The 27,029-nt window shown below is 45.0% G+C and overlaps 1 protein-coding gene across 1 annotated transcript; it reads right to left on the bottom strand.

Annotated features, from left to right (window-relative positions):
- Positions 1-195: 195 nt before the first annotated feature.
- Positions 196-24,872, bottom strand: GNL3L (G protein nucleolar 3 like). Its single transcript, XM_073540975.1, has 15 exons — positions 24,730-24,872; positions 24,607-24,644; positions 23,041-23,151; positions 20,869-20,985; positions 18,446-18,529; positions 17,813-17,948; positions 17,221-17,324; positions 15,337-15,481; positions 14,539-14,626; positions 14,273-14,450; positions 7,867-8,009; positions 1,057-1,193; positions 829-968; positions 520-691; positions 196-374 (listed from the first exon to the last, which is right to left on the bottom strand). Exons 1-15 carry the CDS (start codon positions 24,740-24,742, stop codon positions 322-324), a joined length of 1,659 nt encoding a protein of 552 aa, XP_073397076.1. The 5' UTR covers positions 24,743-24,872; the 3' UTR covers positions 196-321.
- Between the last annotated feature and the right edge of the window lie 2,157 nt (positions 24,873-27,029).

Below are 27,029 nucleotides of genomic sequence, written 5' to 3'. Positions count from 1 at the left end.
AACGATATTTCCTGACTCGTGGGCGTAAGTTCGGCTAATATAGCAGCAATATGGTCATCTGACCCCAATCACTTTAATAGGGGAGGTGACTGCTGCCAGCAGATGGTCGGGTAGCTTCAACCTGATGACATTTTAGGACAGTCTGCAGACCCCCATACACTTACTGTACATTTACAGAGAAAACAGAACGATTCATCCAATACAAGTGTTTTAATTGGCATAAATGTCACATGATGGGTTACAGGCCACATACAGTTCTAGGACAACATGTGGCAGATCCGTCTGGGAGACTTCTGTACAACTTGGTTTTCACTCATCACATCAAAAATTCATTGCTTGTGTTAATGTGTCTGACAACTTGGTAGCGATTTTATCTGCAAGGAAAAAAAAAGTCAGGTTTGCATTGATACGTTCTCACAACTTGTGTATATGATGTGGCTCTCTGGTTGTGTGACCGGCAGTGCTCATCTCCTTCATCTACACAGGGACGATCTGACGCGCGCCGGGCAGGAGACTCACTTGCTCTCTTCTGCAGCTTCTTCCGCCTCTTGCCGGCTGCCTTCAAGGCCTGTCCTTGTTGCAGTGGATCCACCGATTGGATTTCCTTTAAGCTTGGAGCTCGGGGTACTCGCTCTGCTTCTTCCTGGGTTTTGCTTTTGACTGTTTTAATTTCAACTGTCATGGGTCCGAACTATAAAATACAGTACAGAGATGGAGACTAGTACAAGCCAAATAAATGGGAGTCCCATCAGGCACTTCTTTATAACTTAAAAGGGTTGTATGGAAATAGGGGAAAAAAAATGGATTGTTGTGTAGGACTGCACATACCTCATCATCCCCGTCCTCTTCCATTGGGCCGGGTGCTGCCTCTGTAGAATATGACCATTCTGCGTCATCCTCCTCCTCCACGGCTCCAGCTGTCAAGTCTGCGCTCTCCATGGCAATGCCCTGAGGAGCGGACTGGACTCCTGTATGGAGCGTGAGAACATAGATTTAAAGTGGAACTGTACAATTACTCCAGGAAGAATCGGGTGCAGGACCTCTGCTTGCACTTACGTGACAAGGACTCGTCATTATCCATCTCCAAGGCTTCAAAATCAAACGCCTTCCCCATTTCTGTGACAATCTCCGCACTGATGTGAGTGGGTAACGTGTGCGTCTCAGGGGGGTGGGTGAAGTAACTGATTCTACCACTGCGAGAGAGACCAGATAGGAGTTACGTATATGATGGCAGACTGCCAGTCACAGATGGAGTGCAGTTCAAAATTTGCAACAAAGCAGGTACATTTTTATGGCAGACTTTCTACCGCCCTAAATCCATAACAAATCAGTCCCATGTGAACATACCCTGATTATAAATTCCCATTTACACACTCCAGGTGAAAAGTGAGCGCTTTCAGTATCGTAACAGTGTTGTGTGGGTTTTATGGACACAATGAGAATTGTATTTTTGCAAGAGACCACATAACATTGCCCAATAAGTTATATTTTTCAGTATGGTGGGAAACTTTCCCTGGACTTGATGGCTGATCAGATCAGCCATCAGAGATCCACACACAGCTGTTAATTTAAATGCTGCTGTTAATCACTGACGGAGGCATGTGACAAGTGTGGGGCGGAAGTACGTCACAAGTCCTGCCCATCACGTGATTGCGGGGTGTGGATCGGTTGTCGGGACAGCCAAGGGTCTGCAGAACACCAGTGTCATTGTGAATCTTCTATGAATGCCGGCTTGTGGTTGGTGTTCATAAGAGATTGTAATTTTTACTATACATAGCGGGGCTTCAGCACTATGTGTACAGGTAATCTGATGATCACAGCTACAAGTCTCCTAAAGAAACTATTAAAGCCTGTACAAAAAAAAAACCCCACTATTGCTGCGTTCAGAAATGACCAATCAAAATATAAAGTAAATTAATCAAATCAGAAAAAAAAAAAATCGAGTTTTTTGGCCTCTGCAGCATTACAATACCTGGCAATCAAAACATCATATTTACCCAAATGGTAACAAGTCAGTTCACAAAAAAATAAGCCCCCACCTATCCCCACATCACAGAAAATGGAGGAAAAAGCAAAATTTCAGATTTTTTTTTTTTTTTTTTTTTCACCTCTTGCAAAACACGTATAGGTTAGTTTTTTATTTGTGTACTCGTACTGACTTGGGAAATCATATTGCCAGGACAGTTTTAGCATTTAGTGAACTTGGTAAATAAACTCAATTGTGGAATTGTATTTTTTTTTTTCAATTTCACTGCACTTGGAATTTTCTTACTGGTTTCCAGTACATTATATGGTAACATTCAATAGTGTCATTCAAAACCACAACTTGCCCTACAAAACACAACCTCTCATACGGCCATATTGACGGAAAAATAAAAGTTATAGGTTTGGGAAAAAGAGGAGCGAAAAACGAAAGGACAAACTAAAAATCCCAAGGGGATTAAACATGCAATTCATGTTCTACATATTTTTCTTCCTTATGCCATTTGGTTATTTATAAGGGATGAGTAAGCATGCTTGGTGATACTCGAGTATCTGGGTGCTCGGCCCTCAGCGAGCATTAGCCGGTGCTCTGCTTTGAAGCTCTAATTCCCACCTCACATCTTTGGCACCTGTTACACAGCCAATAAACATGTGGGGATTGCCTGCCAGTCACTAATGCCATAGTCATCTTGGTAGTGACATTACAGTGATTGGCTGGCCATGTGACATCAGAGGTTATAAAAGGACAGGCGCCTCCCGGATCAGCACACTGATTCCATTGCACAACTGTGATTGGAAGGAGAGGGCAGTTATCCAGGCCTGTGTGTGCACGGTATCACTAATCCAAAGTCTGTAGTGATGATACTTGTGCCGATTCTGAACTATTATACTAACAGTCCTATTAAGGGCTAATCCTGTGCTTTGCTGTTTCTATTACATACATTCTGCATTTAGGGTACCGTTACACCTAGCGATGCACCAGCGATCCCGACCAGCGATATGACGCGGTCAGGATCGCTGGTGCATCGCTAGGTGGTCGCTAGTGAGCTGCCACACAGGCAGATCTCACCAGCGACATCGCTGGGGACGGGGGTCGCTACTTACCTGTCAGACGAGGCGATCCTGCGTCCTCCCGCCCGCCTCCACGCGTCGCCACAGCAGGAAGCGCCGCAGGAAGTGACCAACGAGGAATGGTCCAGGATGTTCTCGCACGATCAGCGATAACCAGCGGGGGAGCCGGTCGGAGGTAAGTATCACATGCAGCGATATCACTAGCAATATCGCTGCAACGTCACAAAATCGGTGACTTTACAGCGATATTGCTAGCGATATCGCAGTGTGTAACGGGGGCTTTAGCCTAGGGACTGTTGTAGGAGCAGGGAGAGTGGCAGAATACAGCCTCTACACAGGACTTAGGGCGTTGCAGTCCGTTGATAAATATTTAGCAGCTTAAACTTGACCAATTTCTTTTGTTTGGGTGAAAAAGATTATATTGTCATCCATACAGTTTAATGTGCTTAGTGTTACATTACTGTGGTATAAAAACTGCAACAAAATTTCTGGATTCAATTGATCATCCATAGCATTTAACATGGTTAAGTGTAAAATTATGGTGGTTTTAATTTTTTTTTTTTTTTTTCTTTTAAAACCACTTGACCTGATACAGTTGACCACTTTTTGGTTACAAAAATTGACTATTGGTCACCCATACAGTTTAATCTGCTTTGTGTAAAGTTACAGTGGTATAAAGCTTCTAAAAACTGCTTGGCCTGCTAAAGTTTACCAATTTTTTTTGGTTCATTAAAAAAAATTGTTTCAATTAATGAAGAAAACTTGAGTTTCCATAGACTTGGCAATTAGAAAATGCATAATGGATGGGAAAGTGGAAGTGCTGATGATGGTGCATGTAGATTCCGAGGACATGGGCACGTGACAGTAATCCCTGTTGATAAAGCACAAGAAACACGCCCATCCACAACACATAGGTTCCTGTCCCACTTTGCAGGGAGATACGGGACACCACTTCTGAAGCCAGAACAGTGAGAACCGGTAGTCAGTTGGATAGTAGATAATGCTTCCAAGATGCTTGCCAGCACCACCCAGTCTTTCACATGGTCCAGTCTCACCAGCCAACAAGTCTAAATCACTTAATTCTAACCCTGATCCTCCTTCCTCCCAACATGTTGAGTTCCAGGAGACTACTGATCCCACACCAGGTCACTTCGGGGAGCTCTATACATTTCCTGACTGCGGCTTTTTGCCCTGCATGGTCCAAAAGGGACAGGAGGATAAGCTGTTTAGTGATGCACAGAATTTACAGCAGCCACGATCACAAGATGATGGTGGGGAACAGCCCATTTTGTCTAAGGAGGAAGATAAGTATGAAACTGTTGCAGATAAGTCAGGTTGTTGTTAAGTTACCAAGTCAGTAGGACCAGGGTACGGTGGTGGTGAATAGGTGATGGATGACTGACACAGACCAAATCTAGGAAGCTGACATGCAGAGTGACGACAGCAGCGCTGAGGGTAGGGATTGGCAGCACCGAAATAGGCAGTGGGGCGATCTTAGTGAGAAGGCAGGAAACTGTTCTGCTGAGCACAGATAGTCCTGAATATCTACGTCAAAGAGTTACGTGTTCCCCAGTCTGGGACTTTTCTAAACAGAGTTCCGATACCAAAAAAAAAAAAATGGTAATTTGAAGCCTGTACCATGTCAAGATAGCAGGAGCCTGCCAACTAAGAGCCTAATCACCACTAGCATGATCAGGAACATGTCATCTAAGCATCTGACTCGGTGAGCCAAATGCCTGAGTCCACGATTGGTGCCATCAGGTATCACCACTGCCTCTTCCCCTGTGCTAGGTGCTTCCCAATTCCCTGTCCATGACACTGGCACAAATGCATCCCGCCCTCCAAATCCTTGTCTCAGACAAGCGTACAGCTGTCCCTAACCCAGGCCTTGGAATGAAAAAAAAAAAGTTTAAAGCCATACACCTACAAGCCCAAACGCTAATTGGGCACATTTTCAGGCTCCTTGCCGTGGAAATGTTGCTATTAAGGCTTATTGACAAGAGGATATCCGCCAACTCATGGCAGCAGCTGTCACTATTTTCCAGTGTGGGGTCCCCACCTTGTACTAGCACCATCACCAGTGTCCTTACCAACACAGTTACTGGGATTGTAGACTTAACGACTGACACATGGACAAGCGCTTGTGGCCAGGAATGCTACATTTCCCTGACGGCACACTGGGTTAACATTGTGGAGGCTGAGGCCCAGTCACACCCTGGAATGACGCATGTACTCTCGATGCCGAGGATTGCTTGCATTACTTCTATCAGGGTTTCCTCCACCTCCTACAATAGTTCCTGCACCCTCTCCTGCTCATCCTACATCTCCAATGTGCCATCTCCGAGCACAATGTCAATATTAGCTGGAAGCTCTGCAGCACTGCCTCAGCGAAGTGGCAACAGGCACTGCTAAAGCTAATTGTCTAGGACACAAACCACACACAGCAGCAGTTACTTTAAGGAATAACAAACCAAAAAGATCCGTGTTTTATGCCGCTGAAAATTCAACCATGTATGGTCGTGTGTGGTAATGGGTGTAACCTGGTGGTGGCTGTGAAGCTTGGTAAGCTCACACATTTACCATGCTTAGTAAACATGCTAAACTTGGTGGTTCAGTGATTTCTGAAAATATACCCAGATTGGTATATCTGGTCAATGTACATCACGGAAGCGCCCATTTACGAAAGTCGTCCACAGCTTCCGCCACACGACAATGTATCAGCAGCGCATGCAAGTACCTGCTCACTGACTGGTGTCCGACGTAGTCACCCACAGACACTTCACAATCTGGCAAGGCTTTGTGAGCAGAAGAGGCCAGTGGTTGAGTATCAGCTCCAACACACCTGTTGGTATTCTAGTCAGTCTCAACATTATAACAACTGACGAGTTTGTATGGATGTATGACATTTGTGCTATTCTCCAAGACTTTGAGGACTCCAAAAGGTGGTGAGCGGCAATGACATCATTATCAGTGCAACAATCCCGCTTCTGTGCCTACTTAAACAGTCACTGTTCACAATTAAAGCTGAAGCTTTGCATGCGGACCAAGTGGAGATTGAGGAAGACATGAGATAGGGAGATACTACCCAGCCCAGTCTCATCTGTTCAGAATGGATTGGGTAACAATGAGGAGGTGGAGGCTGAGGAAGATGAGGAAAAGTAGTTGGTGGCTACAGCAACAGAGGCTAGTAGCTACACAACCTTCATCCTGTCATCCTACATGGATGGGCTGAGGAGGAAGAGATGGAGGAGATGGAGAGTAGCCATCATGGTGGAGACAGGCTAGTGTTGGCTGTAGCGACCTTGGCACATATGGCCGACTTTATGTACCCCTGCCTTTCACAGGACCCTTGCATTGTATTCATCTTAACCCTCCCACCAAAAAAAAAAAAAAGAGAAATGGTTGTTCACTCTGCTAGACCCACGCTACATGGAGAACTTTGAATCTCTTCTTCCTCAGGCAGAAAGGTCTTCTAAAATGTTGCTTTTACACTGTCAAAGGCCTGGGCCAATTTCATGACACACTCCAAGAATCCGGGCCTTATGACCAGGTATTTTTGACAAGGAGGGAAAAGTTTTTAAAGATGGTCAAGCAATACCTGGCCAACTACATTTTCAAAATATTTGAATGAGTCCAGCAAGTTGTTGCCTTCAAGGGTCTACTGATAACTGCATGACCCTCCTTATCATGTTTACCTGGCTTTACACTGTGTGCAGAGGTTTTGAGTGTAAAAGTACCACAACTACACTTTGTTCACAATATTTGAATGATGCACTAAAGTTGGTGCCTTCAAGGGTGAATGAATGACCCTGCTTGTAATTTTTGGCAGACTTTGCACTTAGTGCATTTTTTTAAAAAATTGCCTTACATACAAGTCATAATACAGGAAAGAATGTTTCTTGACGTTTTTTCCTGTAAACTCCAATTTCTCATTGATTTTGGATGTTTTGTTTCTTAAAGTGGAGTAAAAGTGTGACCCCATTGTTCTCAGCGGCAATCTTGGAGTCAGATGATTCCAGGGGTCTTCCTCATACTGTTCTCCTTCCATCCAGCACTTTTCCCATCCATGTCAACATTTTCACTGCCCCCAGACTTACTTGTTGGGTCTGCCGGAAAAATTCTTGGATTTCTCATTGACTCCCAGTCTACTTCTTACTCAAAACGAGCATATGACCATTAGGAATTGCTCTGTTCGAGTAACGAGCACCCGTGCATTTTCGTGCTCACTCATCATTATTTATGCATAATTTTCTTAGGCTCTGCTTGTTTTTATTTTATTTATTTTTTAGGTACCACGTGAATGCTTCAAATTTTCAGATGCAGATTAGTAAGTGGAAAATCAACATGATATTACATGATTTCCTATAGAAAAGGTAGAAGCAGCAACAAATCCAAAGCTAACTTTTCCTAAAATAAGAAGCATTTTGTAGCTTTAGATTTTTTGGTTGCAAATCATCCAGTGTGCACCTTTCCATTTCCAGCCTCAAGGATATTGTCGGATAGATGGCCTGGGATTTAGAGGCAACAGTGGTCACCAGAAATCCTGGCCAGCATTAGCCCAATGCTTACAAGCTCAATAGAAAAGAGTTTGTAAGCGATGCACATGTTCTACTGCCCAGCAGCGGTGGTCGGTCTCCAAGACAACGAGCTAAACAAACAAAAAGTGTTAATATCTCAAGATCAGAAATTTTTTTTAAAAAGCAGTAAATTGCAAAATTGTTTGTACTTACAAGAGCTATCCGACATTGCCCATTCATGAAGATGGAAAATAACTCTTTAAAGCCTGCATTAATTAGTAAAAGGATCTCCTACCTCACCCAGTCCGCTAGAACAGACTTGGCTGCTTTCTCATGGTCAGGCGTTCCTCCCTTTTTCAGCTTCCCCTGCCTTTTTGCCAACATGGCCAAGAACTCCAACGTATCTCTGAAATCAGTCACCTTGTAGTGCTGTATGATCTGCGTGACGAGAGGAAAGCGATGAAAAATACAAAATCCACAGTAAACATAGAGAAGTCCTCCACTGTCAAGATGTTAAATGGAAACTTGGGTGAGGATCGATATGGTGGCCTGTACATTACGTGCTTGCAATTATAGCTGGCTTTGACAATGATCTGTTAAAGGATAGCCCCGCCCACTTTGTCACCTGCTTGGAATGTTACCTGGATGGCAGAAACACTTGCGTGATGTCACAGGGAGCCATGGTGACATCTTTCCATCAGCACCCATCTAGAACCCTGAACGTCACCTCCTGCTCTGCAGCCATTGCTGCTCTTGTCTTTGGTTAGATCGGTGATACTTCAGCTTTTCTTTTGTAGTGACTTGGAATTTCCAGTTTGCAGACAAAGTGTTTGGATTTTACTCATCTGAAGTCCAAGACACATTGGGCCCTCCTGCCAGGGAGGTGTTGGAGCCCCCAAAAGCTCCATTAGCTGCAGCCCACCATCCATGCTGCAATACCTCTACTGGCTATGGCGAAAAACTACAAGAAAGGAGGATTTTGGGTACTACCTGTGAAATCTCTGAGCCTTTATTGGAGGATAAGGAACCATGGGGTATGCTGCTAATACTAGGCAAAAAAGTTGGCTCAGCCTCAGCAGGGTACACCAGGCACAAAGCTAACTAGTGAGAAAGCAGTAGGAGAAACAACAAAGAGTAGACCAGCAAATGCACATTAAGGGGGGGTGCGGTGTCCCCCAATGATGGCTCCAAGAAAGATTTTACAGTGGAGTACCCAAAAGCTTTTTTTCTCTACCGCTTCACTGAGGGACACAGGGAACCATGGGACGTCCTAAGGACAGGATAAAAAAAAAAAAAAAATAGGAAAACAACCATATAAAAGAAATTTCCTTCAGGTCAGAGACCGATCAACTGCCGCACGTAGAACCCTCCCGCCCAGACTGGCATCGGCAGAGGCATAGTTATGAACTTGGAGAACGTGTGAACTAAAGACCAGGTAGCCACCTTTAAAACGTGCAGAGTGGAAGTGTGACGACGCACGGCCTGGGAAGCTTCCACTACCCGAGTGAAATGATCGGTAACCCCAGAGGAGGCATTCTATTCTTTGTCGAACACGCTTCCAATATTGCAGAATGGATCTAACAAGCATTAGTAGCTTTAGAGGCTGGAAGGCCCTTCCGGGCACCTTCAGGAATGATGAACAAAAAGTCAGAACGCCTGAAGAGAGCTGTCCTGGAGAGGTAGATGTGAATTGCAGTGAGATCCAACTTGTTAAGGGATCGTTCCAAAGGTTGAGGTGGTGGGGAGGGGACAGAGGAAGAGAAGAACAATTTCCTCATTAAGCTCAAAAGTCAATACCACTTTGGGAAGAAAGGAGGGAACAGGACCACCTCGTCTTGATGAGGAATGAGGGAAGGATAATGACAGGAAAGTGCTGCCAGTTCAGAAACCAAGCTAATGGATGTGATCTTCCAGGACAGAAAAAGCGCAGAGATCTCCTGAAGAGGCTCGAAGGGGGAACCCTGAAGAGCGTCCAAAACCAGACTCAGGTCCGACATTTTTCTGGGACAGAACAGAAACCTGACCTTTGAGAGAGATGAGAGCAAGGTAGGACTCCAGGCCCACCTGCAAAAAAGCCAGGAGGGACAGGAGAGAAAAGGACATGGGGGCAGTGATTCACAATGGAAAAAGGCCTTCCAGGTATAATGGTAGATATAGGAAGAGGAATGCTTCCAATCTTTGATCATGGTTTGCATGACCTGCTCAGAAAAAAACTGAGGCTCTCAAAACCTCGGTGTAATGTAAAATGTCTGTAAGTTAAAGTATGATGTTTCTAGAACTTTCTAGAATCTCCCATTGCTACACATCAAGGAGACGAACCTGTCATGTAGCTGCAATCCCCCCCTCCCTTTCAGCTCTGTGCTTGCTGGTAACCTGAAACTGTCCACTTCCTCTCGAAGAACAGCTAGGGGGAAAAGATCTTTGTTCTGAAAACACAGGCTGTATGCCAGTATATGTGAAGTATTAAAACTTAAGTCATATTGAAAAAAACCATACACCTCAGAGATATAAAACCCACATTTCTGCGAAGGGCACGAAGCCAGCTTATTAATTCCTAATTTTCACAGTTATAACCTCTCCAGAAACTGATATATGGATTGCTCCCAAATGGAGGGTCCCAAGTATAGCATGCTTGGTGTCTTCGGATTCTATTCGGTAAATCACAAACAATGATGCCCTATGTGTGTTGGTACGGGTTTTTCTCGTTTAGATATAGCTATTCTAAGTTTTGTAGCCAAATCATAACTTGGAGAGAGGGAGGTTGGACCTCTCCAGACCGCCCATTTCATGAGGTCACAGACCCAAGTCTATAGTTTTCCCCTAGCAAGTTCCAGTCAGTTCAGCCGAGGTCCTCAAGCCAGAGAGATGTGCCGATGAGTGGGAAAGTTTGGTTAAGCGCCCCTCCCCCCTCAGCCACATGGGTTGCCTAACACCAACTGACCACATGTAAGTGTACTTTCTTCTTTCATCCACTTTGTTTTATATTTGTACATATGTAATGTCTCAACTTTATAGCAACTTTTATCTGTATAATCACTACCCCTTTTGGGAATAAATCGTAAAATTTATCAGTTTGTCTCCATGCTCTAAGAAACGAACTATGCGCCTCTTTTAGATAATCGCTACTGATTTCAGGCGTTTGCCACGGACCCTCTTAATTTAACTCTGTGAAATAAGAAAAGCGTGGATGGCGGCAGCGTGGTGTGTGCGATTGATTAGGCTAGTTGGCAGGACAGAAGGGTCTTATATTGCTAAAGGGGGGCTGCGGCCACAGCACTGATAATTCCCTTACTGCGGTAGCCTAATTGTCCGTGCACAACAAGCAGCCCATCCGGCGACTAATTATCCTAGGTGCAGTTCCCTGACTGACCTGAGGGTAAGGGGGGCGCCGGAGAGCTGCGAGTTCCAAAGTGGAACTGAGAAAGTGGGATATACATAAATCCCTGCAGTTCTTGGAAGGTTGTTAGGAGTGGTGGGGCATCCAAAATAACCCCCCTGCGGTAAATTGTTAGAGGAAGGTTAGCTTGCTGCATTTTTGTCACATGATGCCAGTGGTGGGATAACTAAGATAAGCCCCCACTGTGCCTGTGATAGCCGTGTGCCGGCAGTGTGTCGCGTCCCTCTGTCCGCTGATACACCTGTGTCAGTGGTGGGATTGTGACATATTGGTGACACAGGGTCCGCTGTCCGTCCCTTTTTGGTAGCAGCAGGACCCCCGTTCTTCACACTCGGCCTCAACAGCCATGCCATTAAATTGAGAGACTGAGAATTTTGGTGGAAGAGGTGGCCCTGGAAAAGTAGGTTTGGACTGTTTGGACTGTTTGGAAGTTGAAGTCGGTGAAGCAGGGTGCTTTTCCTGCCTGTAACCTCTTATATGATGTGCTCCAATTTGGTTCCGAATGGTCAAGAACCCTGAAATGGGAGGCCAGTGAATGACTTTATGGAAGCCGGGTCTGCGTGTCATGCTTTTTGCCATATAACCCTGTGAAAGGCTACTAGGTTGCTGGAGGCTTGAGCAGAACAGCTGGTGGCATCAAGGGAAGCCAAAAGGAGATATTTTTCAGCATGGGCAATATTGTTGGCTAGATCAGGAGGAGCACCAGCAAGAATGTCCTGCAGTAATTGTATAGCCCAGGCCAGAACAGATTTTGACATCCATATGGCGGCAAAAGCTGTGCACAAGATCAATCACAAGGATTCGAAGGTTGACTTGACCAGAAAATCGAGGTGACTGTAAGTTCAATCCTTAAGAGATGCTCCATCGGATAGAGGGAGGATGGTTTTGAAGGATAATCTGGATACTGTGGAATCCACAGCAGGGGATTAAGTCCAAATCGTCAGGAGGCTGGGAGGGAAGGGATACAGAATATCCAAAAGCTTCCTTCTCTGGCACCATTTGTCTGGGTGCTACCACTCCCTTGATAGGGCCGCATCAAATTCCTCATGGTTAGCAAAAAATCTGGGGACTCTGTTAAAGACGACTGACTGGTCAGATGGAGGGGAATCAGTGTCCTGAACATCAAAGGACTGATTAACGGCCAAAATTAGGCTATCGACTATGCCTCTTAATTTTTAAGCCTCGTCGGAATCCAGATCAGTTGGACTTAGAACTGTGGTCAGACTCGAGTTGTGAGAGGCTCGGGAGAATGGGAATGAGAGGTGTAGAATAGTTTGGAGGAACCAGGAGAAAAGGGTGATCTAGAAGAAGAAGAGCTGGAACGGGTCTGCTTCTTGGATATCTTGTGAGATAAGCTGGAATGATAAGGAGTGGTAGGATGGTCTGACTCAACCACATGGATGATCAGAGTACCCAAGGCGGCAGGAAGATTAGGCAGTCAGTCTATGATGGAGACCAAAGTCTTTAAGACTTTGGTGAGGTCAGCGATGGACAGAGAAAGAGCCAAGGCCCACACCGAGAGGAAAGATGTGTTCTTCTCCCAGGTAGTGGAAAGTTCTTGGGAAACCGTAGGGGGACGGCTGCAAACGGGGCAGATTGACCCAAGGAGAAGAAAAACATGCATTTACAAGCTCAGGCAAAATGTATTATAAGTGTAGCGGGAGCAGCTGGGCGAGAACGATCACCCTTAGAGTTAGGTTTGACAGAGGACAGGAGGTGATACGCTGCTGAAGAGGAGAATGTCACGTGCACTGCAGGCAAAGCTTACCCAATCCAGATGAAGAATGGTCCTGAGGAAAATCGCAGCAAGACCAGAAGAGGGGATACTGTCCGTGGTCCTTGGAGAAGAATGGTGGTATGACAGAAAAGGAGGGCTGAGGCAAAGAGTACGCGATTAGCCCCGCACAAATCTGAATGGCCGCTAAGAAGTCTGTAAATAGGAGAAAGAAGGGGGCGGAGCTGAGAAAACGTGCTAAAAATCCATGTGCTGCTGATTGTATTAAAGAACGAGGGGGACAAAACAGAGACCAAATTGCTATGGAAACCAGGAGAGGGGGAGGAGCGGTGAGGATTGACGGAGGCCGGCAGGAAGGTCCTAAAGAAGGGTCCTGGCTCTCACAAGGCTCGTGAAGCCTAAGGAGAAAGGGGGAAGTACCTACACTCCCTGAAGTCCAACTCCACTTCAAAGACATTGTAGACTGCCATTGAAAACCTCTGAAACCTCTTCACTCCTGGGAAAAAAGGCAAAGACCATCCTCCTGGTCACCTAAACGCTCTTCATACATTAGGGCAGTGTTCCCCAACTCCAGTCCCAGGTGATAATTGCAGTACCTGCACACGCAATAATTCCATCACATGGACAATACTAATGAAATCCTGAAAACATGAGCTGTTAGTGGCTCTTGATGACTGGAGTTGAGGAACACTGCATTAGGGGTTAGGGTCCTGCTGTGTAGACCTGAGAGGGGACAGTGTGACAAATTCCACAATGTTCTCTCGGTCTCTTAGTGGGATAACAGCGAGTGACAAATTCCACTGCTTCCCTCACGTGACTAATCTGACAGAAAAGAAACAATAAAGGAAAACAACAAACCTAAAAAAGTTGAGACCGGTGTAGGAACAGACCTAGACAGGACCTCCTACTGACACTAAGCTAAAACTGATGATCTTTGTGCCAGTCGGTGGGTGTGCCCTGCTGAGGAAGAACTTATTTGACTAGTGGCAGCAGCATACACCCATAGTCTCCTGTGTCCCCCAATCAAGTGATAGAGAACAATCCAGTAGAAAAGGCAAACTGAAACCTGTTGCAGATCTCCGGGTACAGCCCAGTGACATCCTTCTGGATCTCCACCCCAGCCTGGAGAAGTTACACAAGTACATGGCCCCGAAGGAGACAAAGAAAAATAGAGGTGACCATCAGCAGCCTAAAAGTGACCACTGAGAAAATTTTCCAAATGGCAGAAAACATCCGAGGAATCAACATCAGCTGTGATCTAGATAAAGAGCAATTAATTGCTGACTAGGAGGAACAGGCACAAAGTGTGATGGAGACCCCAAAACCTTGGAGACCGACTTAACATGTTCTCTATGCGGCAGAAAGTGAGAATCGACAAGGAAGCGCTGACCCAGGTGTTTACTAGATGCATCTACGTCCCACTGATTACAGCGCCTACTAGTGGTGGGGATCAGTCCAACCGTGTGTGAGCAGCCCCCCCCCCAGGATTCATCCATCACATTGAACTATATTTCTATACTGGATATTCATAAATGTGGAATTCCCATCCCTGACGTCTGAGATGATTACCTGGTCTTTATTGCAGCGTCTCAGGATGGCCTCCACTGGTCCCACTGGGTCGATCAACTGCTCGATTTTCACACAATTCCGCAAGATCATGGCGGCATCGGATGTAGAAGTAGCCATCACGATCCCCGGGCAGTCCAGAAGTTTGATGTGTTTGTCTAGGTGCACCTCCTGCAGACATCTGGCGATTTAGAAATAAATACTTAGACATAATATATAATAAAAAAAATATATAAATCAATCAGTAAATGGTATTTATTTTTGCTTACTTGGTCACTCCGGGGATTGCACCAACACTGCACGCACGCGCCCTCTTCAGGCTGTTTATTAAACTGCTCTTTCCTACGTTAGGAAAACCTGAACACGAGCAGATAGATCAAGATATAGAGGCTAAAATTAGGGAGGGGGCACAAAACCCTAGCTAAAGCAAGTGCTCTCTATGCAAGACCCCCTGCAAAAGTCAGATCTCCTAGTCATAGCATGTGAGCACCTATACAACTATCAGACGGTGCACGATCAGTGATGCAGCGTATTTTTTTCTGCCAAATTATTTGTACAGTTTTGATCCACCGGGTTACAGATGACATATTATTAAAGAGAATCAAAAAGCGGCCACCCCTTTAAGAGGCAAATGTCACAGTGATGTAATCAGGGTTTTCTGACATTTAATGATTATTAGAAGATATAAGAAGCCTTAGGGATGACAATACAGGATCGCGATCGTCCCCCTTACGGTCCCCAGCTGCTGTGGAGAAAAAGATGGCTGCTAGTTTCCAGGGCTGGTTTGTAGAAGACATGGTTAGAGGAGTATTCTTATCCCTATTGATCGCTATTGGGACCCCCACCAGTCCTGAGAATGAACGGGCTGCAGCCTTTTCATGATTTCCCCTGCATTTTGGTGCTCTGAGATCTCCCCAGTTCAGAGCATGGAGCTGCACCTCCTTCATTCTCAGAAAACAGATCCTAGAGATCACTTACTAACGGTTGGAATACCCCTTTAAGTATTAATTTTCCCAGCTTGTCTGTAGTAATCATGTGTTCTAGAAGAAACAGAGAACTCAACGCACCCACAACCCCAACCGTGATGGATGTCTTGATGTCCTGGTTTCTGCAGTAGTTTCCAAGAAGTTTCATTAGGCAGTCGGCTCCTATACAGGCTCCGGAGCTGAGCAGGTCCTCCGAGGCCTGAATCACAGGAACTCTGCTCTGTTGCTGTAATATGAAGATAAAACAGTTTTTTTACAATATTAAAGGCATATTTTAAAAAATATGTATGTTGGACTAAAAATAATTTTTACAATTGGAATTCATTAAAAAAGTAAATTTGGGTCTTCGTTTCCCTACATATTGCTGGCTGCTGAATGGGATAACAGATTCCGTCGAAAGTTTGTAACCCTTATCTGTCTTTTTCCTCTCTGCTGATTTATGACCACATTAAAATTACATTACAAACCTGTCAGAAACAGCTCACTGATTGATTCTCAGTTAATTCATTCTGCTGCCAGAAAATTGAAGCCTGTTATAAGCCAAGTTGGTGCAGAATTTACCGAAATTGCAAAAATAACATTTAGCACAAAATCTATGCATTTCAATTAACAAAAAAAATCCCCCAAACTAAACATAACCTAGAAGCTATTACAGATTACTACAGCACGGCGGTCCTTTCCCCCAATAATGTCGCCAATGTAGGTATTGTAATACACAGATTTTCCACCCATGAACTCCAATGTGAAACCGACCCTATGTGCACATACTCTATGGGTGGATTCACATTTTGTTGCTAAAATTTCTGCAAAGTCTGCCATTAAACCATAAGCAATGTGCATAAATCAATGCACTGCCTCCAAAAGTACCCTATTCAGATGAATGGAACGGATTTTCCATCACAGAAAATGTTGCTATAAAATATGCAGTGTGAATATAACCTTAGACTTTGGATGGGAGACTATGGCAGCATGGTCAGCGAGGTGCCCTATAAAGGGTCATTCCCATTTTCATAGATGAATATTATTGAATAGCGATGATAAATACAAGAACGTTTGCAATTTACTGCTTATTAAGGGGAACCTGTCACCTGAAAAAAATGCTGATAACCTGCAGATATGGGGATAATCTGCATGTTAACAGCGCTGTGAACCTGCCCGGTGCTGGCTCTTAAGACCCCCCGATGCTTGGGAGTAAATTAACTTTATTCCTGCCGGCAGCGATCCAATTTCAGTCACGGGGGCGGCACTGGCATGGATTCAGTAACCACTGTGTATAGAGAGGGGCAGCTATTACCACGACCCCCCACTCACTGACAGCAGCTCAGCATTAGAGTCTGCTGTCAGTCAGTGCCGAGGGTGCAGTTACAGCCGCTGCTCCCGATACACAGAACATTGACTGAATCTGCATTGGCGGCACCCCCTATGACTGACACCGGAATGCTGCCGGGAGGAATAAAGTTAATTTCCCCCCAGCAGCAGTGGTCTAAATGCCGATGCTGGGCAGGTTCACAACGCTATTAACCTGCAGATTAACCCCATATCTGCAGGTTAATAGCGTTTTTTCAGGTGAGGATCCCTTTAAGATTTCCATTTGTTCTTGTTATATTAACCCATTTGTTTTCAGCTTGTTGCCTAGGGGACCGACCACCTCTGCTGTCTAACTTGTAAGCACTGCTGGGATTAAGAGGACACAGTGATCCTGAACAGCTTCAAACCAGCGCTTACAAGCATCACAGAAGAGCTCGTAAACACTGCACGTTTTATTGTCTACCAGCAGCGCTGGTCGGTCTCCAAGGCAACACACTGTACACAAAGGAAAATCTCAAGAGGGGCTGAAAATTTTAATAAGCAGAACATTGCAAAAGTGATTGTATTTACAAGTAGTATCTGACCCATTTATGAAGATGAGAACTAACCCTTTAATTCTAGAGGAATCAGTCACAAATCTATAACAGTGCCAAGTACCAAGTTCTTATTTTGCTGTTGAGTAGACGCCTTGAACGCCACTGTGGGAAACTCATTTCGCAGGTACTTCAGCCATTTTGCCACTACAGGTTTGGATACAAGATCTGAAAATACGAAAGAATACTATTGTAATAAAAAACAAAAATATATATCAAACTTCAACAAAACACTGCCTGGTGTGATGTAATATTACACAGCAATATGGTGGGGGGTTTATAACGCATGTAGCTGTGTACACAGATACAGGACAATCAGCACACTGCAGGCTACTGTAAGCTTTGCCGGCATCTCCGCATGCTATAACCGGTGCATAGCCTATAATAACCAGCCCTAGTCCAGATCACAGAGCTGGAGGGTTTGTTACTGTGCAGGTAATCAGGTAACTCCACTCCATATAAAGGAAACTGGAACAAATAAAAGCGATGTGTGCCGTATTCCGTTAGTACAGTTTTTCGGCCTTCTAATTTACACGAGAATATTAGCATTCACTGACAGGAAGCAGATATACAAATAGTGCTCAAGATAAAAATGGACAAATCCTCAAGTGTGGAGTGTGACTAAATGTGGCTGTTCTTTTGCATTGAACACATACCTATTTTGTTGAGTACCAAGACTAACTTTTTGCTGGTGCCGCTCTGCACCACAGCCTGCTCCACCTGTGGGCAGCGACAACCCAGCGGATCCCGGGCATCCAAGACTTCAAGGATAACATCAGCTGCTTCCACCACCTACACGACAAGAACGCAGAGGAATTAGGTTGCATTCACATGGTCGCAGTTTGGACCGTCTTTTCTAGACCTTTCTAGTTAGGAATTGAAGATTAAAGTGTAGCAGAATATAACAATCAAGATTCAAGCAGTGGGTGTCTCAATGAAAAGCAAGGCAACATCCACCAAGGTGTTAGCACTAGTGATGAACGAGCATGATCGTGTCCTAATCGAGCATTTTCGGTGTGCTCGAAAAAAAAATGCTTGCGTCCCCGCACCTGCATGTCTCGCAGTTGATCAACAGACGCAACATATGCAGGGATGCCTGTTTGTTAGTCAATCCCTGCATGTGTTTGGCTGTCGTACAGCGGCGAAACATGCATACGCGGCAATTCAAGCCTTTTTTTTTTTCCAGCACACTGAAAATACTCAGTTAGGACATGAGCATGCTTGGATCACACCTTATGTGAGCACACTCGCTCTCACTGGTGGGCACAGATCTTCAGATGGACACGGACCTTTTTAAACTCCCGGTAATAGGCTTTCCTGGAATTCTCATTCTCCAGCTGCTCGCACTTCTCCAGGTCTCGCAGACCAGCCTCCTGCACACACAGAAAGAATCATTAAGCACCTAAAACCTCAAGAGACAGAAGATGGATGAGAAAATACACTGTATATAGGGCACAGCCTGTAATCGTCCAAGCCAGAACCCCAACAGGCAAGTATACCATGCTCACCTTGGCCATGGAAAGAAAGTGTAAGGTATACTCAATGGAGAAGGTGGTCAGGTTCTTCATTTATTAGCCAGAGAGTCTCTCTTGAAGGACCACATGTTTATGCATTACTTGGACAAAAAGTTTTGCAGGACCTGGGTCCAACAGTCACTTAAATAGTCTGTGGCTGCTAAGCCAGAGCCTTGAGGACCTCCACCGGCTTCTGATCATTGCAACATGATGCAGGCTGGTGCCTTGATCCTCCCGCGACGTAAGGTGATGAAAAGAGTCAGGCCTATTAGATTTCAATAGGTCTCATCCTTTGTTCTTATGGCTGAGAGGATGCCACAAGAGGGGCTCGTCAGCCGATTATTATAGCTCGCCCCACTGAAAACACAGGAGAGATTGTATGTGTATTGTCAGTTGTGCAATAGCGATCAGCCAAATGCTCATTTAAAGGGAATCTGTCACCCCTTTTTTGAGATATCATATAATGATATCATTCAATTGTGTGTCACATAAGGATTCTCTTAGTACTTTTGCTTCCCCCTGACCCCGCACCTTTCATGCATAAATACCTTTTTTATATCGATTCAGATGTATGTAAACTGCCATGGTCCGTTCCAATGGGCGGGGCTTATTCAACTGCTCCCCCCTTGTCTTGCTCTACACAAGAAGAAATACGTAGAGCAAGACAGGGAGGGGGGGAGCAGGTGAATAAGCCCCGCCCAGCGGACCAGACAGCAGCAGTTTACATACATCTGAACCGATAAACCGATATAAACAAGGTATTTATGCATGAAAGGTGCAGGGTCAGGGGGAAGCAAAAGTACTAAGAGAATCCTTATGTGACACACAATTGAATGATATCATTATATCTCAAAACAGGGGTGACAGATTCCCTTTAAAAGAAATGCCTTGTATTATATCTTCAGCAGCGTATGGCTTATGTGATTGATGGGGGGAAAATGCTCTCCTTAAGTTTCATAGCTAGGACCAGCAGCACGTTCTCGCCACAGATTCAAACTGTGCACTCTACCATGTCCCTAGCAAAGGCAACAGGAGAAGCACAAAGGATCTGAATCCAGCAAAGAGTTTGCAAGCGTGACTTGCCTAGGAAACCACGGCACCTCTGAGCCCGCAGAATGGGCTGCTAACCTAGGCAATGAGCAGTAACCTATATAATTAAAGCTTCCTCCATTCTTCAGAACAGATGATTTTTAATGAGAGGAATATTTCTACATTACCATATTTTTCGGACTATAAGACGCACCGGACCTAGGTTTTAGAGGAGAAAATTAGGGAAAAAAAATTTGAAGGAAAAAAAAAAACTTGAAGAAAAAAATGCGGTCATTTCTGTACTTAATATCCCCTATCCTGGTAAATATAGTCCCCTCATCCCCATCCTGATACACATGGCCCCCTAATCCGTATCCTGGTAGGAATGGTCCCCATCATCCCTATCCTGGTATGCAGGGTCCCCATCTCGTCCTAGTATGCATGGCCCCATCCCTAACCTGGTATGATTAGCCCCCACCCCATCAGAAAACATTTAAAAAAAAAAAATTTACACTTACCTTCCCAGCGCTCCCTCTCAGCATCTTGTTTAGATGCCAGCAGCTGCATTGTGCTTGTAAGCAGCGCATGGCAGGGACGTCATTCGCTGTTTGCAAGCCAAAGGGCAGCTGCTGGAATTCTCACTGCTCTGCATGCCGGGACTGTGTGCGCAGAGAGAAGTGAGTATTCATTGCTCTACAGTAGCGCGCACAGTGTCAGCAGCCGGCTTCCTGCAGCTGCCGAGCGGTCACGTGTTCCGCTACTTAAGAGAATATTCACCGCATTTCACTCCCATGGGCATGGAATGCAGGGAACATTCATTTCTGTTTAGCAGCGGGCACAGGAGTTAGCCGCAGCAGCCGGCTCCTGCCTCTGTGACCCGCTGCTCCGGATGTACTGGCTCTGGCATCGGTGGGACTATAAGACGCACCCCCTCCATTTTCCTCTACATTTTTGGATTAAAAAACTGCGCCTTATAGTCCGAAAAATACAGTACTTTGCACTTTTACCAATTTAACAAGATAAGACAACCCCTTGGTAGTGACAGGTGGAGACTTACTATAAGAGTTATCGCCATAGTATAGCAAATAGGCACCAGCTAAAAGAAAAAAATTCTAGAAACCCCCCCCCCCCCCCCCCCCCCAAGATGTTCCATCTCTGCAGACAACCACCTTCTGCTCGAACTCCCGTTGCCGCCTCAGCGCGTCCTTCTGAAACGTGTCCAGGTTCCTCCTCTTCGCCTGCTCTTTCTGCCTCGCTTCTTTCTGCTTGGTTCTCATCTCTTCCACCTACAAGAGAAGAAAGACATTAAGGCCAAATCCAGATGTCCGTATGTCACGGTCCAAGAGCGGACGGTAACACGGGCCTCAGTTTCTGGCTTTACATCTTTTAAAAGCGGGTTAAGATAGACCATCAACGTGTTACCACTGGGGTTCTCCGCTACCGTACCACACCCATACTCCAAAACAGCAGCCATCAGGTTGTGGCTGGTAGTTCTAGTCGGTCAGACATCACCATACGACTGACAGAGGCGCTGTGTTCGGTACGCCATTGTGCGAGCGCTGCACTTCCATTTTTCTTCTAACCATAGAAGTCTTTGAAGAGGGACCATGCGGGTGGGTCTGATTTACTTTGTCCACTTTATGTACAAGTAAAGCTGCAATATACTCAAAGGCCTCATTTAGTGTCTAAAAGGAAACCTGGCTTTGTTGCCCATAGCAACCAATCACAGCACAGCTTTCATTTCATAAACTGCTGTGGCAAAATGAAAGCTGCTCTGCGACTGGATGAGATGGGTAACCAAGACAATTTTCTGTTTAGACACTTGATAAAATCTACCCCCTGTGGTTCAGCTCCCTAACATTTACAAGATCCCCGTTTGCGGTCAGTGAATGGAAACAGTCGTCCATCAATGTCCTAGTGATTTATTTGTTATAAACCTGCCAAAAATCCCTGTAGACTTCCTGATTGAACCTGTGTGTTGTCATCAGTTTCAAGAACTCTGCTTGCAGTCAGTAAATGAAAAAAATAAATAAATAGCAGCTACCAATTCAGATGCTGACATGGGCGGAGGGTTGTACACTGTCTCAACCCTACTATATTCTTAATAAGGGGTGTTCCCAGAATCAAAATGACACCGGTGTGCAGACTTATCATTTACAACACCTCTGCTTGCTTTTAGTGAATGACATCCAGAAGGTGAAAACTGCCCTGATCAACCCATTACAGGGGTATTCTGAGAACAGAAGGCTAGCCCCTCGTCTCAGCTTCTGAGATCTTAAAAATGGCCATACAATCATAGTCTCAGAGCTGTCCAGACAGAATCTGACCCACAAATGATGCCGTACACTAGGGTGACCGCAAAAAATCGATGTCGGAATTTTGTCCGTCTGGACCCCACAAAACGATTCCCCTTTCCAGATATTGAGAGAGCCAAAATTTGAGCTCGATCAAACGACGTTAACCCGTGCCGCTCGTCGCTCAAAGTTTGAAAAAATCCAAATTGAGGTATTTTAAGATTTAGGTATTTTGCATAGTCTGTTAGACTATAAAGAATGTGACAACAACATTGCAGAAATAGCCCTGACCAAATTTTCAAGCCATTTGTGGTATTTGAATGCAGAGTTGGTGGGATTATCGTTTTTTGATCCCACCATTACAGACAATGAAAAGTTGTTAATGGCTAATAAATTGCTCAGTAGCACAGATGAACCATCAGAGCACGCTAGGGTTGTAAATCCAAAAGTTAGGAAAGAAAAATTAAAAGAGGTAGGAAGTAACCGACTTTACCGACCTTCTGACAAAAGATGAAGAACAAAAGCAATATGTCCTGCAAGTTGTAAGCAAATGCCGAGCATTATATTCTAACGTTTCAAAAACTACTTTAACAAAAGCTCTAGAATAGATTAGATAACTATGTAAAATTATCAACTCATGTAGGTTAGCGTGCTCTGATGGTTCATCTGTGCTACTGAGCAATTTATTAGCCATTAACAACTTTTCATTGTCTGTAATGGTGGGATCAAAAAACGATAATCCCACCAACTCTGCATTCAAATACCACAAATGGTTGGAAAATTTGGTCAGGGCTATTTCTGCAATGTTGTTGTCACATTCTTTATAGTCTAACAGACTATGCAAAATACCTAAATCTTAAAATACCTCAATTTGGATTTTTTCAAACTTTGAGCGACAAGCGGCACGGGTTAACGTCGTTTGATCGAGCTGAAATTTTGGCTCTCTCAATATCTGGAAAGGGGAATCGTTTTGTGGGGTCCAGACGAACAAGATTCTGACATTTTTTCCCCCCCATATGAGATCCGGTCACCCTACCGTACACTCACCCTTTTCTTCTTCTGCTCGGCCTCCCTTTTCGCCTGCTCCTTGAAGTGTGACAGGTTCGGGACTCCGGGATCTTTTTTGACATTTTTTACAGTATTCAGTGGGTTGTTTCCCTATCAAACCAGAGAAAACAATGAGAAATTAAAGAAACATATCAGGGATCTTATTTTTTTTTTCTTAGGGTCAAATAAATAATAGAATCAATAATCGGTAAAGGCTCCATACACATGTACGCTCAGTCTGGCTGAGTGCGCACGTGTTCCGAAATAAAAACTAAACAGAAAAAAAGAATAGGCAGCTGCCGGACAAGTGGCAACGGCTTATCTCCCTTTAGAATAAAAGGACTGGGCATACTGAAATCAAACATGTCCGACCGTCCCCATTACCATATAATATACTGAAAAACAGAAAAAACAATCCAACTGGGGTGAAATGGTGACATACCGCAATATCGATGTTGTTCTTCAGTTTTGCCTGGTAAAAACGACCTGGCAATGTGAGGTTTTAGGTTATTATATTTATGGAGATACCAAACATATAAAGGTTTTTCATATTTTAGAGGATTAAAAAAAAATCAGAACGGACTTAAAATTTAAAAAAAGAAAAAAATGTTTTTCGTCACCATTTCCGGAACCCGTAACTTTTTTTTATTTTTCTGTTGATGGAGCTGAGGGATGGATTATTTTTTTGCGCACAGTTGACATCTTCTTGGTACCATTTTGGGGTCGGTTTTGATCACTTTTTAGTGCGCTTTTGGGGGAGATGCTGCCGCAACTGAAAAATGGCACTACAGGCTTATGGATTTGATTTTATTTTTTCTTGGATCTGACTTTTAAAAGGACAAGACTATAACGAATATATTTGTTTATTTTAAAACTTTTTTTAAATTTTTTTTAGTCCACTTAGAGGATGTGAACCTGAAATTGTAGGGTCGCTTGTTCTATAAACTTCGATACCACGGTCTTCACCTGGGTCTCACAGGAGTACAAAGATGGCAGTGACAAGAGGGGGGTCTTCGGAAGGCCCCAGCACCCCTTGATTGCATCGTGGAAGGGGAAATAGGCACCATTGCACAACATGGCAACCATTTATATACTGCTGTCAGAGATTGCTGTGGATGCAAGATAATGGTAGAAAAACGCATAACTTCACGATTTTATACTATTAGGTCAAATGTTATATATTATGGAAAGCCCCTTTAAGTAATGGGAAGTCCTGATACCCGGCACTAGATGGTCACAACGCCATAATCTACAGGTCACAACGTGTAACCAAAAGCCCCACTTGCGCCATATAGCCCCCAACCTTGCTAGAACTCATTAGCAACCAATTGTGTCCATAGAGGCCCTCCCCTTTAAGACACCAGCATGTCAGGGCATTGAGGGCAACCAAGCAGCAGCCACAGGGCAGAGCTCTGCACACAGCTGAGTTTCACACACGTGTTTCCTTTCATGACGGGAATTGTAGTTCCAGCACAATGCAAAACACTTCAGTGAGCTGCTGAAAAAACTACACGTCCCGACATGCCTCGCTCCGCTACAGGACTTAGTCCTCAAATGTCGTTATACCTGCTGTCTGCCGGCTCCTTTTCCCTGTCTTCGATGTTCTGCAGAGTAAAAGACACAAATATGGAGGATATGTAACAGTCCGGACCGGGACACCACAAAATGTTGAGTGACACAAAGACTTACTGCGCCGGGACATAATGTGCGGAGAACGGGGAGCCGAAGCCGGAAAGGGAAATGTCGTAATGCAAATGCGAGAGGAGACGGGGGGGCGGGGCTAGTGCAGAGATGGTGGGAGAGTGGTATCAGGCTGAGCCGTGTACGTGTCGTCACATTTACCCACAATTACTATGGCTGACAACCAGTGTGTATCTGGGGGAGAATTAAATGTTCTCAGTCACGAAATGGAATATTTTCTGGTCAGAAGGAAATCACCAATAATCTGACCAGAAAGCGTAAAGGACCATCACTGAGTGCCTCCATCAACGGTGTCAGAGAGTGCCCCCATCAACGGTGTCAGTCAGAGTGCCTCCATCAACGGTGTCAGTCAGAGTGCCTCCATCAACGGTGTCAGTCAGAGTGCCCCCATCAATGGTGTCAGTCAGAGTGCCTCCATCAATGGTGTCAGTCAGAGTGCCTCCATCAACGGTGTCAGTCAGAGTGCCCCCATCAACGGTGTCAGTCAGAGTGCCTCCATCAACGGTGTCAGTCAGAGTGCCTCCATCAACGGTGTCAGTCAGAGTGCCCCCATCAATGGTGTCAGTCAGAGTGCCTCCATCAATGGTGTCAGTCAGAGTGCCTCCATCAACGGTGTCAGTCAGAGTGCCCCCATCAACGGTGTCAGTCAGAGTGCCTCCATCAACGGTGTCAGTCAGAGTGCCTCCATCAACGGTGTCAGTCAGAGTGTCAACGTGAACGGTGCCAGTCAGAGAGTGCCAACATGAACGGTGTTAGTCTAAGGCTGTGTGCACACGCTGCGGATTTTGCTGCGGTTCCGCAGCGGTTTTGGCCGCTGCGGACCCGCAGCAGTTTTTGCTGCGGTGTACAGTGCCATGATTCCCTATGGGAATCAAAAACCGCAGTGCAGACGGTGCGGAACTTTCCGCGCGGATTATCTGCGGTTTTCAATCCGCAGAAAGAATTGACATGTCAATTCTTTCTGCGGATTCCCCTGCGGTTTACCATCGCCTCCATTGAGGAGATGAAAAACCGCAGGGCCAAACCGCAGATCAATCCGCAGGTAAAACCACAGGTCATTTCACCTGCGGTTTCACCTGCGGATTTTACAAAATCCGCGCGGATGAATCCGCACCTAATCCGCAGCGTGTGCACACAGCCTAAGTGCCCCCATGAACTGTGCAAGACTGAGAGAGCACAGATGCGAGAAACTCAGCCGAGTCTCACATGTTAATACTATACATGGAGCCGCACCCTCCGGTCCCAAGTGTCGGCATCAGTGCCGGGTATTAAGATGCTAGACTGGGCCGAGTTTCTCGCATGTGTGATCCCGGCTTTAGGCCACATGCACACATTGAGTATTTGGTGAGTTTATTACCCCAGTATTTGTAAGCCAAAACCAGGAGTGGGTGATAAATGCAGAAGGGGTGAAAATGTTTCTATTATGCTTTTCCTCTGACTGTTCCACGCCTGGTTTTGGATTACAAATACTGGGGTAAAAAACTCACCAAATACTCAATGTGTGCACATGGCCTTAGACCAAGAGTGACCCCATCAACGGTGATAATCAAAGAGTGGCTCCATGAACGATGCCAGACTGAGAGTTCTCCCATGAATGGCTCAAGTGAGTAAGTGCCCCAATGAACGGTGCCAGACCGAGAGTGCCTCCATGAAAGGTGTCAGACCGGCAGTCCCCCATGAATGGTGTCGGACCCAATATTACTTAGCAGGGTATGAAGTGAATCGCAGTATTAGTGGAGAATAACCTAAGCTGTTAGAAGTGATGTTATCTGGGTAATGTAATAATATTGGCACTGTATGGTGGTGTAATGAGGGCTGTATATGGCAGCATTCTTAACTTGGCACCCACCTAATGACAGCAAAATCGTGTCTACACAAGTGAGACATCCATTGGCATTTACTCATTAAGGCCACAAGATGGCAGCACTTATATAAACCATGCAAAATCTTCTCGGAGTTGTCTGCAGGGCACAGCCTAGCACAGTCTGCGGCACACAGCCTGGCACACTTGGCAGCCAGGTAGTGACAGCTGGCAAATATAAATAAATACAAATGTTAAGATCTGGATTTTATGTTAATTTGTTTTTTATCCATTTATTTTATGAAATAGAGTGAAAACAACAGCGTTCAGGAAGAGCGCAGTGACGCCGGGACCATTCTGCGCTTGCTGTAACGGTTTCAAAACCCAACTAGGGAGGATGAAAAATTATCATTCAATGGGGTAAATTCTTGAAGACTGCCGAAATAAGTAGCCATGACTCAATTTTCGTGACTGTTTTTTTTTCTTC

Source organism: Dendrobates tinctorius, unplaced genomic scaffold (assembly GCF_039654945.1).
Source record: "Dendrobates tinctorius isolate UK_male_01 unplaced genomic scaffold, ASM3965494v1 ptg000120l, whole genome shotgun sequence".
NCBI classification, from domain to species: domain Eukaryota; kingdom Metazoa; phylum Chordata; class Amphibia; order Anura; family Dendrobatidae; genus Dendrobates; species Dendrobates tinctorius.
Note: the sequence above shows the minus strand (reverse complement) of the source record. Positions and strands in the feature narration are given on the sequence as shown.

Excerpts from the sequence above, each read along its gene's own strand:
- GNL3L (XM_073540975.1), bottom strand. Across the intron at positions 14,627-15,336 it reads CATCACGGTTGGGGTTGTGG|GTTTTCCTAACGTAGGAAAG; the intron begins GTGCGTTGAGTT and ends GCTCGTGTTCAG. Across the intron at positions 14,451-14,538 it reads GCAATCCCCGGAGTGACCAA|ATGTCTGCAGGAGGTGCACC; the intron begins GTAAGCAAAAAT and ends CTAAATCGCCAG.